At 32.2% G+C, this 16565-nt stretch overlaps 1 protein-coding gene across 1 annotated transcript; it reads right to left on the bottom strand.

Moving 5' to 3' along the window:
- Positions 1–8490: 8490 nt before the first annotated feature.
- Positions 8491–15095, bottom strand: LOC149895290 (uncharacterized). Its single transcript, XM_090118752.1, has 2 exons — positions 10286–15095; positions 8491–8531 (listed from the first exon to the last, which is right to left on the bottom strand). The coding sequence occupies exons 1-2, from the start codon at positions 15093–15095 to the stop codon at positions 8491–8493; spliced, it is 4851 nt and encodes a 1616-aa protein (XP_089974878.1).
- Between the last annotated feature and the right edge of the window lie 1470 nt (positions 15096–16565).

Here is a 16565-nt window from a genome sequence, read left to right as displayed (position 1 = left end):
ATAAACAAACACACGCACACATTTATACATATGTGTACATATATGTATACATATGTGTGCGTCTTAAGGATTAGTAGGGATATTGTTGAAATAGGCGTAAAATGCATTTACAAATTAGGTAGGTATATTCAGCTCGTTAATTATTATAAATTATAATCACTAACTTTCCGCCCGCGGCTTCGCCCGCTTTGTCTAAAATTTAATAAATTATTTATACTTAAACCTACCTCTTGAATGACTCTAGATATCTATTAAAAAAACCGCTTCAAAATCCGTTGCGTAGTAGATTTACATATAGCAAGCATACAGACCATAATATTATATTATCTATGGTCGTGAATTAAAAAAAAATCACACAGTATAAAATATAAACAGTTTTTAAAACTAGGTACGGAATGGATTTTGATGCAGTTTTTGACTCCATGACGTGACGCTATTGCCATGACGCAACCTTAAAATTTTCCTCTCAACGCGCAAGAAGTTTCACTTTAAAATAAGAGGTACTAAGTAAAATAGGAGCAAGTAAATCGCAAGTGCTTACTACTGAGCCGCTGCTCGTAATACCATACACCAGCCTTTCCCAACCTTTTCCCAAAGGCGGACCCCTACCGCCACCTTACCATGTTCCGCGGACCCCTAAAAAAACGTATTTTTATAAGCCAATCTATTTTATTTTAAAAATTAATTGATTTCTTGCAGTATTTTTGTATGAAATAGGTTAGCCACCCATCACTTTGACAGATTATTCCATCTTGAAACAGAAAAATACAAAGTCCGGCCGTCAGAATAGTCTGGTCACTAAGGCTTTCGTAATTTTCTTAATATGTCTGCGGACCCCCTGGGATGTGCTCGCAGACCCCTAGGAGACCGCGGACCCCAGGTTGGGAATCACTGCCATACACCATTTACATTTTACAATGTCTCAAAGATAATCTCCCATCTGTGAAGATAAAGCTTCGCTAGATCTCAGCTAATTTACGAGAAATATGGACTCGCAAGAACACTCATCATTTAAAACGATTTATGGCCGAGATTCGTTAAGCCGAATTCTAACAGATTTCTTGGAAAATTGTAGTTTTACAAATCTCAGTAGATAGTAGATACAATACAGTTAATTGTTAATACAGTTAATTTTTTTTGTTATTCTTGTTGTAGGTATTCTATTTGTGCTAGTAAAATACTTACTACGTAGAACGCTTAGCGAGTAAACATGTTTGTTTATAATAAATTATTATTTCTCTGTAAGTGATTGAAATGTAATCTTTTTGAGAAATAAATGTCCGTAATACATGTAATTTTTCATAGGAATGATTATATTTTATTTGCATAATATGTGTAAAAAGTTAAAAAAAAAATAACAATATAATTCAATACATTAGCCAAAAGGGGCATGCAAATTATATGCTCTTCAGTTGCTGATTATTATCAGAAATATCAATTACAGTTTATTTGATACTTTTCGACTTCTATTTCCCTATATTATTCACATACAGAAATTCTGATACAAGTCAAAAATTTATAATGTTATGTAATGTATTACTGCAATAAAATATCGAGTTATTAAAGCTTGTGATTTTTATTTATTTCTCTGCATTTTATCATCGCTTCTTCAATTAGTGATAAGATGAATTTTATTTGCAATATTATACCTAACACAGAAAGAAAACAAATTTTATAGACCACGGCAGGCAATAAACTGTATTTCTCAGAATATAAACTTAATATTATAAAATATTACCTTATATATTTCTTATTTGTCTCATGTATCCATAACGGATAGAACCCACCTCTACTATCACTCAGTGAATAAACAAAATAAATGTTAAAATTTTAAACCTGTACAACATAGCCTTAACACAAAGCTCGTAGCATTTCGTAGCAACTCGTAGCCGGTCTACGCTGCGGCTACAGCGTGATCGATGACGTCACATTACGTAGAGCTTTTTATACAAAATGTCTTAGTTCAGGATCCATCGCCCATTTTTGCAAGTGATTACTATCAAGCTAATTTTTCGTGAGTAGCTTTATTTTGATGAGATGCCCAATAATTTCATGTACGAAACTCTCGATTGTGGTAGCTTACAGAGGTAACAAGGATAAAAATTTTTGATTTGACGGTTCTCAAATATTTATTACGCAATTTGTAGGACAATATGTCTGTTGAATTATATAAGTATTAAATAAGTGAAAATAAAAAAAATCAGCTGGTTAGTAATCATTTATGATGACTTCGTTATCGATACACATTGGAAAGGGGGACTCTTTGATCAAACCATAGATTTTGTAGGACAAATATTTTTTCGAATAATTTAGATAATTATCTTGAGATTGAACAAAAAAAAACATTCAGTTAGTAATTAATATTTGAGAACCATCAAATCAAAATATTTTATCCTTGTTTCCTCTGGTAGCTACCACAATCGAGAGTTTCGTACATGAAATTATTGGGCATCTCATCAAAAGAAAGCTACTCACGAAAAATTAGCTTGATAGTAATCACTTGCAAAAATGGGCGATGGATCCCGGACTATCTATTCTATGTCAAGTTTCAGATTAGCATTTAAATGGAAGAATCATCAGCATAAATAAGTGTTTAAATTATATGCTTTGGCACGAAGTTTATCTTGAAGCTTTTTAAATTCCGTAGAAAGTTTTTTTAATTTTAATCCACAATAATGTAATAAATGCGATACAATGAGTCAGTGCTTTTTAAAAGAAGATAAACCAAACATAATCAACCATTATCAGGTACACACACACATATAGGTACCTACTTGATTTTCATAATTTGGAATTAATAATACGCATAGTATAGTTTCAAATCATTTCATTTCATTAAAAATACATGAAGCTGTTAATTTTTAATACCTAACCTGAACTTAATATCTATCTACTCTTATTTTATATAAAAAATAAGATCTTCTTTATATATAAAAATGAATCGCAAAATGTGTTGGTAAGCGCATAACTCGAGAACGGCTGAATCGATTTCGATAATTCTTTTTTTATTATATTCCTTGAAGTACGAGGATGGTTCTTATGTAGAGAAAACGTAAACATGTACCACGGGCGAAGCCGGTGCGGACCGCTAGTTCTAAATAGTATCCTATTGTATTTTAAACCATTTTTAAATCATTTTTTACTATATTACTATTGCTAGGTATTCTTTACGTTGTTTCCGAAAAAACAAAAACCTCCACACAGCCTCTACGCCCACTGAAATGAAAAGCGGTACATTTTTTCTTTTTCCATTCCAATATCGCTGCAGCTAAATCTTGGCGGGCTTTTGCGGATATCAAAAGAGGTTATATTTTATTTGGCGCGCGGCGGCCATGTTGGATTTGCTGTCAAATCTCACAGATTAATTAGTGAAGAAATCATATTGGCGCGCTTTTTACGTTTTATTTTTTGTGGCAAAGAAAAAAAGAAATTGAAATTTGAATTGAAAGAACGTTACATTTTATAAAAAAGAGTTTTGATGTGGCTTATTTTTATCGGTATATAAAAAGGCTTTTGACCGAGAAAATATACCTAAATTGCAGTTTTTATCAGAGCAATTTTTTAAAGTGCATGCATTATAGTGTACTCCATCGATTCAATAAAATATAGAAAACAGCTAGCTATATATAAATAAAAAAAAAATCTAAATAGTGATAGATCGGGTTAAAAGGGTTTTTCAAGCTTAGCCAGTTTATAATAAAATAAACGTCATTTTGAAAGCTTTCTCCTTAGATTACAAAATAAAATGCAGATGGAGCATGACAATCATCCATCGCCCTTGTCAAAGAAAATACGAAATCAAAAACGAATACGGACCTCCGCCAGTGCTATAGCGATTCTAGTGTCATGCAATACGTCAAAAGTCGTTTGCTATTTTAGTAAAAAAATGCTGTCTTGTGATATTTAAACGCTGTAAAATTTGTTCCCGAAAACAAACAAAAAGATAAAACATCGTTTTACAGGTTTTCTGTAGATTATTTGGCTTATATAATTTTGTATACAAATAATAATTTTACATATACGAAGGAATACAAAACTTCAACGTATGCTGCCAGTATTATGAAAATGAATTTGCCATTTTAATGGGTAAAACGGTAAAATAGTTAAAAGATCTTCGGGGTAGTGCTTTTCGATCTTGAATGTGATTAAGTATCTGTATAGTGCAATAAAGGTTCATGATCATTATTAGATAATTTTAATAAGCTTAATACTTTTTTTGTTACTTAAAAGTAACAAAAAAAGCTTAAAAAGTCAGTCATTTTCGCCCGCGATTTAATTCATTTGAACTCCGTGATGGATATGACAAAATTATTATTATTCAGGAATTATATTTATTTACTATCCAGTAAAGCAGCTGACCAAGAAGCTTATATCTTATACACTGGAGATTTCGGTATGAACATTTGACGTGTAACAAGAAAATTGTTGTGTTTTATCACTTTCACACCTAACTTGGTATTGCCACTGTTAATACGAAGTTTTCCCAAGGCTATGTATGCTGTAATATTCTGTGCAAAAGGTTAGTTTTTGTACATGAGTTTGTTGATAAATTGCCAACAACGTCATTCAGAAGCATTGTTGGATGAGACAATTATTATTTATGCTAAATAAAATAAGTATCTGAACCAATTATTAAAAAGCGATACTCCCTGATTATGGGTAGTTACCAAAATAAAATTGTAGCAACTCTCACTTTGACAATATGGCATAAGTGTCAAAAAAATTGCGTCGCTTCGAATATTTAAGTTAATATTGTTGCGTATTTAATAAATATTTTCCGAATATAAATAATGTATTGCATTGTGAAAAATTGCAGAAGTTTTTGGACACCAAATTCTGGCATAAAATTTCACAGGCAAGTGTATATTTACGCTATTTACAATATTCCTCAATACTCATCCATTTACCTGTTTAGAATCATTTTCATGGCAAAAATCGTCAATTTTATCATCATTTTAGTAATCAATCATGCTAAATATCTTCTATCTATCTTCTTTTCCTAATAATTTCATCATTTTTCAATAAACCAATTTAACAAGTAAGGTAACCATGATGACGAGTTTTTACGGATAGCGAAGAGAAAATATTGTAATAGATAACAAAATTATGATGAACATTTAGAACACTATTTCAAAGATTTTTATACTAGTAATGAAACAACGCACGACATCGATATTGCACTCACATGTGGTTTTATGTTTGTTCTTCTTTAACATAGAAATTAATAGTTCTTTTAACTTACCAATTTTTTTTTGTTTTACTGATTTCAGCTTTCTAAAAATGAAATAAAAAGAAATAAATGGCTGTCCATAGTGCCTATCAAGGGTAATATTTATCAACATGCCAGAATATGCAGTTTGCATTTTAAGCCTGAGGATTACGGTCCAGAAAAAAAATACCTTTTGAAAAGTGCTATACCTTTTTATTTACCACATTCTTGTTACTGCGTCTCAACTGTGGATAAAGTAATTTTAATTATATTATAATTAACCACCATGAAACCATTAATAACCGTAAGTACAGCTCCTGAAAGACATACGAATTTCTGAGAACTGTAATATCGTTACCACACATCAACACTAGCAATGCAACTCTCCCTTTGGAATATTGAAAAGTTTTAGACTGAAGCTTGAGTAACCAAAACGATGTTTTAATGTATGTAGCACTCATTTTAATTAAAAAATCGTAGTATGAGATCAAAAGTTATCAAGCGTTATTTAAAACTATCATTCTCTACCAATTAAAATGGTATGTACCTATAAAGATGATAATTATTCATGTAAGTTGACCAGTAATATTATAATATAAATACTGTTAAAAATATATGTCGTTATTATTTATAGACCATGATTTTTAGTTTTTTTTATTTCGAAAAATCCTGAATATACAAACCAGTGTGGTCACCCACAGAAAGAGACAAAAAACAACACTGACGTCATTCAAGGTTATATTTTCTTGTGACAAGTTAATGGTCATAGTGCAATCTCCAGTGTATTAGATATAAGCTTCTTGCAGCTGACAATGTGGATGTCGTAAGGTGTCACTGAAAATCAGTGTTAAGGTATCCTGAGTGGCTTCCTTTTTTAGCGCAAGCAACCATACATAAATTTATGTTTTCTATTACCTATTATTCATAATTTACAATGCTATTGTTGTGTGTTTGTGTGTATTGGAATAAATGGTTTCTTCCTTCTTTCTTTCTAAAAATAAAATGTCCCGTGTTATTAACTAAAAACTACCGCTATCCGCATTCATATATTTTGAAAATAAAAAATAATATAGGTACTTAATCATTGTGATTTTGAAATATTTTTTTATGTAATTTATTTAATTAAAAATTTATCATTTATGTAACAAAATAATTTTTACAATACATATTATAAAAAAAATTATCATAAACAAGAATTTAATATATTAAAATTAAAATATTAGATATAACCTGACAGCTAATTTATGTAGCCAACGTCACTAACACCACTACCATAATAATTCAGATGATTGCAATGTCACCTCATAAATCAAAATCGGTTCAGCGGTTTATACTGCAGGGCGTGCCAAAGAAATATTATACATAGATACACTCGAAAAACATAACCCTCTTTCTTCCGTAGTCGGGGAAAATTTTGGGAAAATTTTCAATATCTGGTAACATAACACCCACACAGAAGCACCGTGTACGTACAGTGCAACGGCGAAATGACAGCACACATAGCTTTATGGAAATGACGATAAATTATTCGGTTTAGTTCGGCAACGCTCCATCTGTCTTTTATTTTGTAATCTAAGGCTTTCTCAATTAAAAAGATTTCTGTGTTATAACGCGATTATATGATATAATATGATTCATATTAAACGATATTTAATTCCGTATCATTCATATTATATGATACTAAAACCTTCCTTGAATCACTTTATGTATTAAAAAAAAAAACGCATCAAAATCCGTTGCGTAGTTTGATAGATTTAAGCATACAAAGGGACATATGTACAGAGAAAGCGACTTTGTTAATATTGTAAATGGTTACGGTGGTAAACTGTAAAACTATGTTATGACGATTCCTGTGTGCTCCTAGAAGAAGTCTTAATTAAATAAATAATTAGTGTTTGTTTGAGTTTGTATAATCTGTCGTGGTGAATGTGGATACTAAAAATATTGGGATAGTGAAACATGAAGACTTTTTTTATTTGAAATAGCTGTGCTCCGTGGTTTTACCCGCAGTGCTCCGCTCCTGTGGTCTTAGCGAGATGATATAATATAATAGCCTATAGCCTTCCTCGATGAATGGGCTATCTATACCCGGCTCGGCGAATGATGATCCCTATGACAGTTCGTCTTAGTGATTGCTCGTATGATGGGTCGTGTCGATACTTTACTATTTTATAGGCAAAGGCATGGTTTGCATTCAGCCACGTCGGTAAACATGTTTTTACAATTATTATAAACTGAATTTTTAACTAAAATTTTTTAACGTCTATTATGTTGTTGTATTAATTTAAGTTTTTTAGCATAGATTAAGTAGGTAAGTAAAACGAAAGTTTTTTTTAATTTTCTTGAGTATACAATTGTTGTATGCTGTGATCTTCTGTTCCATTCAATAGTGAATGAACTAAAGCTTAAGCATGGAAAAAATGTGAACTCGTTTCCATTATCGAAATTTGTTTATCGATACTTTCCGCACTAGTCGATAAATGCCAACGATGTAAGTTTTGTAGGACGTAAACGTAAAGTCAGATTGATATAATTTCTCGTAAATGTTAAGAATTGTTATAATTCCAACGGGATATCATTGTAATGGCATAAAGCTACGTAAAAATTAATGAATGCTATTTTTAGACGCCTCCAATACGTTTCTAATTTAATGGTGACGCCATTACAAGTTTGTCTCTTGAGAACAACTGTCAGTGTCATAGGAATCATCATTCGCCGAGCCGGGTATAACACCGAGATAATTTTTCAAATCGGACCAGTAGTTCCCGAGATTTGCGCGTTCAAACAAACAAACAGACTCTTTAGCTTTATAATATTAAGTATAGATTCAACCGGGAGCGAATTAGATAATGAATAATTAACATAAAATTCCAATTGTATAGTAATTTCATTAATTTTTTATACGATAAATAATTTAGGAATAAATAAACACAAATACTTACGTTTATTAAGCAACCATTATAGCCCTTTTCCCAAGTCGGTTAATAACATTACAGCTATGTAGTGAATGTATACAAGTATGTTGTTAACACGTCTTGTAAACGCTCTTGCTTGAACGCTTAACACGCCATTACAGAAGGCTGGTTACATACGAAGCAGGGAAACGCTAGTTATAATAATATTATAGTTGTAACTCGATACCTTTATTAATGTTAAATTGTCAATTTATTTTGTTGTAAATTATGAGGATTATTCCAAACACCGTTATTTTTTTAGTTTATTAAATTTTACTGAACATATCCTTACTAATATTAGGTATTATAAACGCGAAAGTAACTTTGTCAGTCTGCTGTCGCTTCTTCACGCCTCAAAGCTTCAACCACTGCACCAATTTGGATGAAATTTTGTTGAGACCTGAGTTCTTTACATAGGACTTTTATAAACATACTCAAATGTTCTTTTTTGACAATAAAATATAACGAAAACGTTGCGTTCTTTTCTTTTTTCATATATTTTATACCAAAATCAATAAATTTTATAGTAGTAGGTATATAGCATCAATGTTGTCACTTTTAGTTTTCTAACAGATTACATAATAATAGTTACTACTGTTAAAATAATTGCAATAAAGAAATAGCATGTACGTAAAATTTACTTCATTGCATAGTAATCGGAATACACGAAGTTACAAATAAAACTATAACGTTCTAAGAAAATACATTTGAATGCTATAAAACTTAATATTAAAAATCAAATTGTGGTAAAGTACATGACCCGCATACGTATCTCATCTATACTAATATTATAAAGCTGAAAAGTTTGTTTGTTTGTTTGTTTGAACGCGCTTATCTCGGGAACTACTGGTCCGATTTGAAAAATTATTTCGGTGTTAGATAGCTCATTTATCGAGGAAGGCTATAGGGTTATATCATCACGCTACGACCAACATGTGTGGAGCCACGGGGGTGAAACCGCGCGGAACAGCTAGTGTATAATAATTAGAAAATCGATATAATATCAACACAATTTTTTTTACAACTTATTGCATTATATTATCAACAAACGTTCGCGTATAACCAGCCTTAAGATAACAATGTCTAAGGTTATTTGCACACAGGGGCTATTACCGTAACTGGTGTTTAGCTGAACGTAATTCCTCTTTGAAACGTTAAAAATGTATATATCTTTATAATAAACTATCTGTATGTCCCTTGCTCACATGAGATAAAAAATAACATATGTGACTCGGTAATGAGGTATTTATAGAATTCTAATGTTAACGAACTTAGAAAATCGAAACAGTTCTTGTATAAAATGACGTTTTGGCGGGATTCACTACACTCAACACTTTAAATTACTTTATTTTTACTTTAACACAATATTACACAAGTTACACAAGATCCACAAGATACACAAGGCAGATAATCGACATGAAATTTCTTATACGTATTCAACAAAACATTTCGCTAGTGCGATGCAAATCTAAAGTGTCGCCATCTATTGGTAACTTATGAAACTAATTGTCGTAACTTGACATATTAAACATAATTAGACATTCCGCCCACCAAGGACTAGTCCGTAACAAAAAAAACAACTAAAAAATACCTCTAAACAAAACAAAACATAACTAAACAAAACGTAACCGCCCACCGTGATACATCAACGTAGTGGCGTTAAACTAGTAACCAAACAAAATACATCTGACACTTCAGTCAACTGACCTTCCTAAATTTAAACAATTTTACAAAATAATCTTCTATTAACTAATCCTTTATTTAGGCAAAACACAAATTTTACTTAACGGTCGTTTTAAATATCCATTCTTACACTTAATTGTTACAACGCGAGTTATATTATCTGATCCAATATGTTTGTTTACAATTTTTCCTAAAATCCATTTAGAAGGTGGAACGTTATCATCTCTAATTATACAAATATCATTGATATTAGGTTCTTCTAATTTTGAATTCCATTTATACCTCTGATTTAAAGTAACCAAATATTCTTTAGACCATCTACGCCAAAAATTATTTACTATTTTTTGAATAACATTCCATCTTTCTAATTTATTTATATTACAATCATCATAATTACGATCACTTATATTTATAACCGGTTCACCTATTAAAAAATGACCTGGGGTCAGTGGGAGAGGGTCATCTGCTTCACTACTTATAACAGAAATTGGCCTAGAATTAAGACATGCTTCAATCTGTGACAGTACTGTAGCTAATTCCTCATACGTTAAAATGCTGTCACCTATGACCCGTTTCAAATGGTTCTTAGCACAACGCACTCCGGCCTCCCATATCCCTCCAAAATTAGGTGATTGCGGCGGTATAAAATGCCACGTCGTAAATTCTAATGTAAGAAGTTCCGCAATTTCATTAGGTAAATTAGATTTAGCAGAGTCAAACATTTCTCGTAAATGTTTGTCCGCACCAATAAAGTTTGTGCCATTATCACTGAACAAATCCTGGCAACGTCCACGTCTAGACGTGAAGCGTCTAAAAGCGGCGATAAATCCCTTAGCGGTTAAATCAGTTACAGCCTCAATATGTATAGCCCTTGTGACCATACAGACGAAAAGACAAATGTAGCCTTTATAAGACTTTGCCCCTCGACCTGGAGAAAACTTAATATTGACTGGGCCTGCATAATCAACACCAGTTGCCGTAAATGGCTTACAAGGCTTCAGTCTAGTATCTGGAAGCTGTCCCATTAACTGCACTCTCGCTGCTTTCGAATATCGTAAGCACGTGAGGCACTTCCTATAATGTTGTTTTCCTAGATCCCTACAGCGTACTATCCAATATTTTGTCCGAATGTAATTCATCATGATTTGCGGTCCACCGTGCAAAGTTTTTTCGTGAGCATCCGATATTAACAACTGGGTAAGATGAGACTTAGCTGGCATAATAATCGGGTGCTTCGTGTTATGGTTTGCGTGAGCCTTATCAATCCGACCACCGACTCTTAATATTCCATTTCGATCTAAAATGGGACAAAGAGTACGAAGGGGACTTCTCTTCGGTATATCCTTTTTATTCTCTAAATCCTTGATCTCTTCATCAAACGCAATTCTTTGAACCTGTTTAATACTTTTCTCTAATGTTTCATTCATTTCATTTACTGTTACAAACTTCGGCAAAATTTTTCTTTCTTCCTTCTTCAGTAATATTCTTCGACAATAAGAAATGACCCTTAGCATTTTAGTCAAATTAGAAAATTTTAACCATTCAAAATCTTCAATTTTATCTTGTTTTACTATTAATGATACTTGTCTTCTTTCTTCATCTGTATCTACTATCTCTGGATTTTTCATTTCAATATTTCTGTTCTTCAACCATTCCGGTCCGTACCACCATAGTGAATGAGAAAGTAATTCTGTTGGAGTTAAACCTCTAGATGCGCAATCAGAAGGATTGGCTTCGGTTGAAACATGACCCCATTGATCATAATCCATTATAGTTAAAATCTCTGATACCCGATTACTTACAAATGTTGTCCATTTGCTTGCACCGCCCTTCAACCATGCTAAAACGATTGTAGAATCAGTCCATCCGTAAATGTTATCTTTGCATACCTTCATCACTTGAGATACTTCGTTCACAAGTTTCGCAGCAAGCACAGCTCCACATAACTCTAAACGAGGTATAGAAACTTCCTTCTCTATAGGTGCTACTTTTGTTTTAGCTGATACTAACCTGACATGTATGGATTCATCGTGATTGATGACTCTCATAAAAACTGCAGCAGCATAAGCAGATCTTGATGCGTCTGAAAAGACATGAAGTTCAACATGACTTTGACTAGTGCAACAAATCCACCGTGGTATTTCTACTCGTTGAATATCCTTGCATTGCTGTCGTATATTAAGCCACATTTCGTTCAAATCTTCAGGTAATGCATCATCCCAATCTAAATGTGCCTTCCATATTTTTTGAATAAATAATTTAGCAACAATGATTACTGGTGCAATCCAACCCATTGGATCAAACATTTGAGCAATATTAGATAAAACTTGTCTTTTCGTGACTGGAAATTTTATCTCCGGTAAATTAATTGTATAAACAAATCTATCTGAACTACGATTCCATGAAATTCCTAAAACTTTTACCATATTATCAACCTTAATTAGCATAGATTCTTCTTTTTCTTTATTATCTTCTCCAATATATTTTAATAATTCCTTACAATTAGAGCTCCATTTTTGAAGTATAAATCCTCCAGATTTCATTAATTTGTTCATTTCATTGTAAATAATTTTAGCTTCTTGTAACGTATCACAACCTGTCATTAGATCATCGATATAATAATCATTTTTAGTAATTTCTGACGCTACTGGAAATTTGAGTTTCTCATCTTCTGCTAAACGTTGTAAAGTTTTAACAGCAAGATATGGTGCACACGCGGTTCCAAATGTTAGAGTGAGCAATTTAAAATGTTTAATTGGTTGATCCGGTAAAGTTCTCCATAAAATTCTCTGAAAATTTGTCTGTCTTGGATTAATAAGTACTTGACGGTACATTTTGACAAGATCAGCCACTATACAAATGGGATGGGTTCTCCACCTCATTAATATATGTCTGAGATCTTGTTGGATTTTTGGTCCAATCATAAGATCATCATTTAATGACACATTATTTGTTCCCTTACTAGAAGCATTAAAAACCACACGAACCTTTGTCGTATCTTTATCCTCCCGTACAACAGCATGATGCGGAAGATATACGGCCGTTGGATTAGCTAAATCATCTTCTTCGACTAAAGACATATGATTAAGAACTAAGTACTCTTCTACTACTCGTCTATATTCCTCATATAATTTAGAATTATTCTTAAGCCTTCTTTCTAAAGCGAATAATCTATTCTTAGCTATATCTATCGATTCTCCATACTGGCACTCAGGATCCTTATTTTTAAATGGCAATGTAACAACATACCTTCCATCTCGATTTCGTACAGTTGATTTTTCATATAGCTCTTCACACAATTGTTCCTCTCTTGTAAATTTCTTAACAATCATATCTGGTTCAGCTTCTAATTCCCAAAAACGCTTCAAAAAATCATCGTTAGTTCTAACCTGTAAATGAAAACTGTTAGCCCTATATTTATCTGAAAGTGAATCAGATACCTTACCCGATAAAACCCAACCAAAGGCCGTATTCTGCGCTATTAAATTTCCCTTGGGTTGTTTCATCATACCTGTTAATAAAATCTCAGCATAAACTTCTGCCCCTAATAAAATATCAATCTTACCTGGTGTTGCATAACCTGGGTCCGCTAATTCTACATTCTCGAGTTCGAGCCATTTAGGAGCATCTAATTTCACACATGGAAGCATAGACGTAAGTGAAGTTAATACATAAGCCTTAACATTAATAGAAAATTCTGAGTTATGACGCGATTTTAAACATAGGGTTACTACATGTTTAATATGCATTTGACCATCTCCCAGACCTGATACTAAACTATTAACAGATGTACGTTTAAGACCGAGTAACTGAACAGTTGCTTCAGTTACAAATGACGCTTGCGAGCCTTGGTCTAACAATGCTCGTACCATAAATAAGTTACCATTATTTGACTGAGCCTTAAGTAGTGTCGTAGCTAGCAGAACATGATAGCTTTTATGCTCTCTTTTGGCAAAATTTGCCACAATCTTTGATTCTACTAGCGTAGACGAAGTTTTATTCTCAATCCCATCATTTTCTTCTTGTGTCCTTTGAGTGTTTTCAATGAATCCTGTCTTCTCTAAATGCAACATAGTATTATGTCTACGTCCGCATTTCTTGCAACAAATTGACTGTCGACATTTGCTTACAATATGTGTAGGTTGCAAACAATTAAAACATAAGCCCTTATTCTGTACGTGATTTCTTCGTTCTTCTACTGTTTGCTTCTTAAACTGTGTGCATGCATTTATATAATGATTATCACCACAAACTGAACATACATTCTCTGTCTTCTTATTCTGTAGGATAGCTCCATGAAAAGAACTTTTAACCAATTGCCTCTTTTGTGACGTCTCATGTCTCATAGGTTGCTTTCCAGAATCTACCATCTCTAAACTCCGAAATCTTGCTTCCAAAAAATCCACTAACTGTGACCAAGTTGGCAATTCATCGGCACATGACATGCTTATCTGATTCTCCCATAGTTTATGTGATTGTACATCGAGCTTTGAAACCACCAAATAAATTACAATTGCATCCCATGTTGCTGTTGGTATTCCCATATTATTTAGCGCTTGTAATACTGATGTAGTTGTGTCCAGAAGTTGCTTAATCGCTTGTGCAGATTCACTATTAATTTGTTTTTGTCCAAATAACGTTTTTAGAACAGCATTTAAATTATATCTTTTATTATTGTATCTTTTTGTTAATTGATTCCAAGCCTCTTGGTAGTTTTTATCAACAGTAGCAAAATTTCTTAATAAATTCTCAGGTTCTCCCGAGACACTACTCTTTAAATAATGCATCTTTTGCACCGGTGATAATTTTTCGTTATTATGAATTAGCGACAAAAACATATCATAGAATGTCTGCCACTCCTCATATTTGCCCGAAAATGTTGGCAAATGTATTCTTGGCAGTTTTACATCGTCACTTGTCATCGTATTAATTGATGTTGATATCGGATTATTGGGCACTTCTTCAAATTTTTCTTTTAGTTCAGTCATATGGTCTATGTAAATTTCTTCAAACTTGTCATAATCGTCTTCCATAAAATATGTCAATGATTCTCTTTGTTCCGATGTTACTATTTGAATTAGCTCTGTATGATTCCGTTTAAATTCCAAATAAAAATCTTCCAAATTTTTTATTCTAGTTTCCAAATACTGTTTAGTGATTCTACTTTTCGGACTCTTCCTAAAATTTTGTTGTGCCTTTTCTAATCTAAGTAACAAATCCGCTTGACTTTTAATTAATTTTGAAGCCATTTTAGTTTAAATATTAATAATTTAGTTTTATAAATTTTTCTTCTAAAATTATCAAAGTCTCAATAATCTTCCAAGTCTATAGAATAATCCAGAAATTTCTTCAAAGTCCATATAATAAATTCTCAAAATTTTCCAAGTCCTTAGAATAAAATCTCAAATATTTTCTAAGTCCATATAATAAAGTATCAGATTTTTCCAAGTCCTTAGAATAAAATCTCAAATATTTTCTAAGTCCATACAATAAATTCTCAAATTTTCACAAGTCCTTAGAATAAAATCCCAAATATTTTCTAAGTCCATATAATAAAATATTAAATTTTTACAAGTTCTACTTATCGGAAATTTTTCTAAGTCTTTCAAAGTCCAAAGTCCATCCCGGGTTTCGGCACCATGTATTTTTATACGTCATTTTTGACGTTTTGGCGGGATTCACTACACTCAACACTTTAAATTACTTTATTTTTACTTTAACACAATATTACACAAGTTACACAAGATCCACAAGATACACAAGGCAGATAATCGACATGAAATTTCTTATACGTATTCAACAAAACATTTCGCTAGTGCGATGCAAATCTAAAGTGTCGCCATCTATTGGTAACTTATGAAACTAATTGTCGTAACTTGACATATTAAACATAATTAGACAGTTCTTGTATTTCAAACTCAAACTCAAACATTTATTTAACCAATTAGACTTTTTTTAGAAGCATTTTCGCATCGTAATACATATTTTTAACAATTGCCGATTCAGAAAGCAGTATCTATGCAGAAGAACCGGCAAGAAACTCCATAATAATATAATATTTATTCGGTAATAGAAATCTTTTTTTTTAGTTTAACTGTTAATGATTTATTTTATTATATCTAGCTGAGTAATAAAAGATAAAAAATAGGTACTGCTGCATCAATGCTGCATTATGTACAGTGCAATGCATATTTTATTCCAATAATTTTCATAATCGGATTAGTACTTTCGCAGATTACACCTACAAACATACGAAGTTAGAAATTTTACCTCTACATAATATTAGTCTGTATTAGTATAGATAATATACTAGTATATAACCATTTAATAATCTGTGCTATTTCGCAAACAAGCGAAAACATTTCGCAAGCGCGATTCAGAACAATAGCTACAAAATGTCATAATTACACTATTTTATCGAAATAAAAAGTCGATTTGAAGTTAAAACAACTCCAAGACGCATTCGAATCTATAGCCATTAGGTTGCAGCACTTGCAAATTGTTTGGAGTTCCCGCAACCGTGCTCTAGTGATGTGCGAGTATCGATAAAACAATTACTGTATCGATAGAAAATTTACCTAATTCCTCCTTACCGCAATTTGGAGGAAAATAAATGCAACTATAAAGATAATCGTATTTGCATAAACATGCGCATATCACTGAAATTATGTATTTTTACATACAAGACGTGTACTGCGTTTTTGTCCGCGTTATGATTG

The sequence above is a fragment of the Colias eurytheme genome, chromosome 31 (assembly GCF_061535395.1).
Source record: "Colias eurytheme isolate Ceu_HAF_F1 chromosome 31, ilColEury1 Martin Lab GWU primary, whole genome shotgun sequence".
Taxonomy (NCBI): domain Eukaryota; kingdom Metazoa; phylum Arthropoda; class Insecta; order Lepidoptera; family Pieridae; genus Colias; species Colias eurytheme.
This window is presented reverse-complemented; position numbering and strand designations above follow the sequence as displayed.

Excerpts from the sequence above, each read along its gene's own strand:
- LOC149895290 (XM_090118752.1), bottom strand. The coding sequence starts at position 15,095 with ATGGCTTCAAAATTAATTAAAAGTCAAGCGGATTTGTTACTTAGATTA. Across the intron at positions 8,532-10,285 it reads CCCTCTCCCACTGACCCCAG|TGGTTGAAGCTTTGAGGCGT; the intron begins GTCATTTTTTAA and ends AAATTGGTGCAG.